This window comes from Diorhabda carinulata, chromosome 9 (genome assembly GCF_026250575.1).
Source record: "Diorhabda carinulata isolate Delta chromosome 9, icDioCari1.1, whole genome shotgun sequence".
NCBI classification, from domain to species: domain Eukaryota; kingdom Metazoa; phylum Arthropoda; class Insecta; order Coleoptera; family Chrysomelidae; genus Diorhabda; species Diorhabda carinulata.
Genome location: NC_079468.1, coordinates 10,248,383 through 10,251,211, shown reverse-complemented (window position 1 = coordinate 10,251,211; position 2,829 = coordinate 10,248,383). Strand labels below are relative to the sequence as shown.

At 35.4% G+C, this 2,829-nt stretch overlaps 1 protein-coding gene across 2 annotated transcripts; it reads left to right on the top strand.

The window, feature by feature from the left end:
- Positions 1-465: 465 nt before the first annotated feature.
- LOC130897822 (uncharacterized) lies at positions 466-2,543 on the top strand. Of its 2 annotated transcripts, none has more exons than XM_057806741.1 (2): positions 466-2,264; positions 2,343-2,543. In XM_057806741.1, exons 1-2 carry the CDS (start codon positions 497-499, stop codon positions 2,420-2,422), a joined length of 1,848 nt encoding a protein of 615 aa, XP_057662724.1. In that variant the 5' UTR covers positions 466-496; the 3' UTR covers positions 2,423-2,543. The 2 variants fall into 2 exon arrangements, with proteins under 2 accessions (XP_057662724.1, XP_057662723.1); XM_057806740.1 differs by having other exon boundaries at positions 2,337-2,543.
- Positions 2,544-2,829: the final 286 nt, after the last annotated feature.

Genomic DNA, 2,829 nt, shown 5'->3' with positions numbered 1-2,829 from the left:
TTCAGTCTTTTTTGGAAAACACGAATTTGACTATCGAAGATTGTGTAATTGAATATCTCACTGATTTCTCGCAGCTTCAAGATAGCTCGCCTCAAATACAGCATCCAGATACACAAAATCTACTCCAATTATATGATCAATATACAGCAGAAACTTTACGAGGCAAGCACGGTAAAACGGCACAATTTTATGCTATGTACATTGATTTTATAAATCTTTACCATTTATTTATCAGAAGTATATAAGAGTTGGAGATTTAGATGCATACATTTATGTTCTTGGAAAAATCGTCTGTTTGTTTTTCTACTTCAATCAACAAAATTACAGCCGGTGGCTAGTGTTTTATTTAAATCAACTTCAACACATTAGCAATACACATCCAGGTCTTCGAGAGGAAATTGCTAAAGGCTCGTTTGGTATTAGGAGAACCCAAAAACCCTTTTCGCGGATCCCAGTTGACTTAACGTTAGAGCAAACAATTAATGGTGAAGCAGGGATGAGTAACAATAGTGAAGACGTCGCCGCAGACTTACATCCAGATAGACTCAAGGAGCATCAAAAGCAAATTAAAGCTTTCATGCATAGCATTGAGCAGATCACCAATCCCTTCACTTCCTCCATAGACAAAGATAATCTATATAATATTTCTACAGGACAGGCTACTAGCCAAGAAGTTGCTAATTGCTTGCTAAGCACTGTTTCATCTGGGATGTCTCTCCGCGATCAGTTTATAACGGAATGTAATATGAATCCGGATAGATTTCACAAATCTCTGAAGAAAAATCCAATACTTACTTTTGCAAGTGTAAAGAAGAAAAAGGTTATGAAGATTGGAGAAAAAGTTCATGAGGTCACACTTCAGCGGGATTTATTCGGTAGATTATTAGGTCTATCTCTGGTTGCAAACTTAGATCTTGGAAAAGTATTGTGTTTTCCAATAACACCAGTCCCGTTATCACTATGCCATATAGATGGTTCTTTTAATAAAACTGCAAAATCAGTACTGGTTCAAGAACTAGAAATGAGAATTGAAGAAATGGAACAACCACCACCCCAGGTAGACTGTGGAATCGTAGATGGCTTCTTCTTCTTAAATACTTTTAAACAAATGCCGCGCAATTTCGGTGATTTATCAAAGAAAATTTTGCAAACTCTTGTAAAAACTCCAGCAGATAGTATAGCCATTATATTTGATCGTTACTTCACACCTTCGATAAAAGATTGTGAACATGCTCTTCGACGCAATATAGATGACAAAGATTTTCATATTGCCGGTCCTCAACAAAGCAGAACCTCTGACTTCTCCAAAGATTTAAAAAATATAAAGTTTAAAGAAGCATTAGTGAAATTTCTTATTGAACATTGGGCTAAACAGGAGATGAAATCAATTATTGGTAATAAGAAAATATTTCTAATTCATGATTTATGTTACGTGTACTCTGTTATCGATAACGAATTATCGCGAATTATTGATCATGAACTGTCATGTCCCGATCATGAAGAAGCGGATACAAAAGCTGTATTTTTTGCTTGTCAAATGGAAGAAGAGTCTACTGTCACCATCAGAACCTCTGATACAGATATCGTGGTTATTATGTTAGCCAACATGGAACATATGAAATCGTCTGTAAAAGTCTGGATTGATCTCGGAGTAGGGAATGCACGCCGATATATCGACATTTCTGCTCTTTTTACGAAATTGGGCCCACTTGTATCAAAAGCACTACCAGCTCTGCATGCTCTAACCGGATGTGATTACAACCCAGCTTTGTACAGGCGAGGTAAAAAAAGGCCTCTACAGATTCTAATGGGATCTGTAAATATACAAGAAGTATTTGCAAACTTGGGCTCTGAAGCATATAATATTGAGGCATTATCTTCCACCGTGGAATCGTTCATCTGCCATTTGTACGGGTTTAAAAAACTAGCTGACGTTAATATTGCTAGGATTGAAATATTTAATAAAACGTACAAAGTAAATGATACGTCTCAACCCTTTTCACTGAATGTGCGTAATTACGATGCTTGTAATTTGCCACCATGTCGATCGGAGCTGCAACAACATTTATTGCGAACGAAATATATTGCTTGTTTGTGGAGGAACGCTCACAATCGTATTCCTACGGAAATGTCACCACTAGAATACGGATGGAGAAATGTGGATGGAAAATTGGAGCCAACTTGGTTCCTAGGAAACCAACTTCCTGAAGCGTACGAAGACATCGTCATAACACCTGACATTTTAGGAGATACTTTAGATTCAGGTACGTTTTTTTTTCCATATTATACTATCATAACATAAATATAACATTATAATGTATCATAACCATTCTTAGTTACAGAATCACGAGATGACGAGGACGTCCAGGAAGTTGAAGTGGAAACAAACTTCAAAGATGAGTCTAGTGGAGATGAAGACTAAAATATGTATTTTAAATTTTAATGATCTGTAATTTATTATAAATTGTAATGATCTATATTTAATTTTTTATTAATAAATTATCCAATTTCTGTACGTAAATGCGGAGATATTATTTCTAAATTTCCTTCAAAATGGTCAGACTAGCGATATCCCTCTATATAATTGTCAGATTATTATTCAGGAGAACTATGACATCAACTTGACCCTCCTGCATAAAAATCTGACGCGCTGGAGTATCTCAAGATCACCTTTTTTTTTACATATATAAAAATATATTATGAGTTTGTGTCATGTCCAAATCGTCAGATATTTTAATAGGACACTTTTTAAGCTTTAGTTGACATACACTTTGAATGTCTGACACGCTCGAATAACTTTTTTTTTTTTTTTTTTTCCAACTGCTCGTT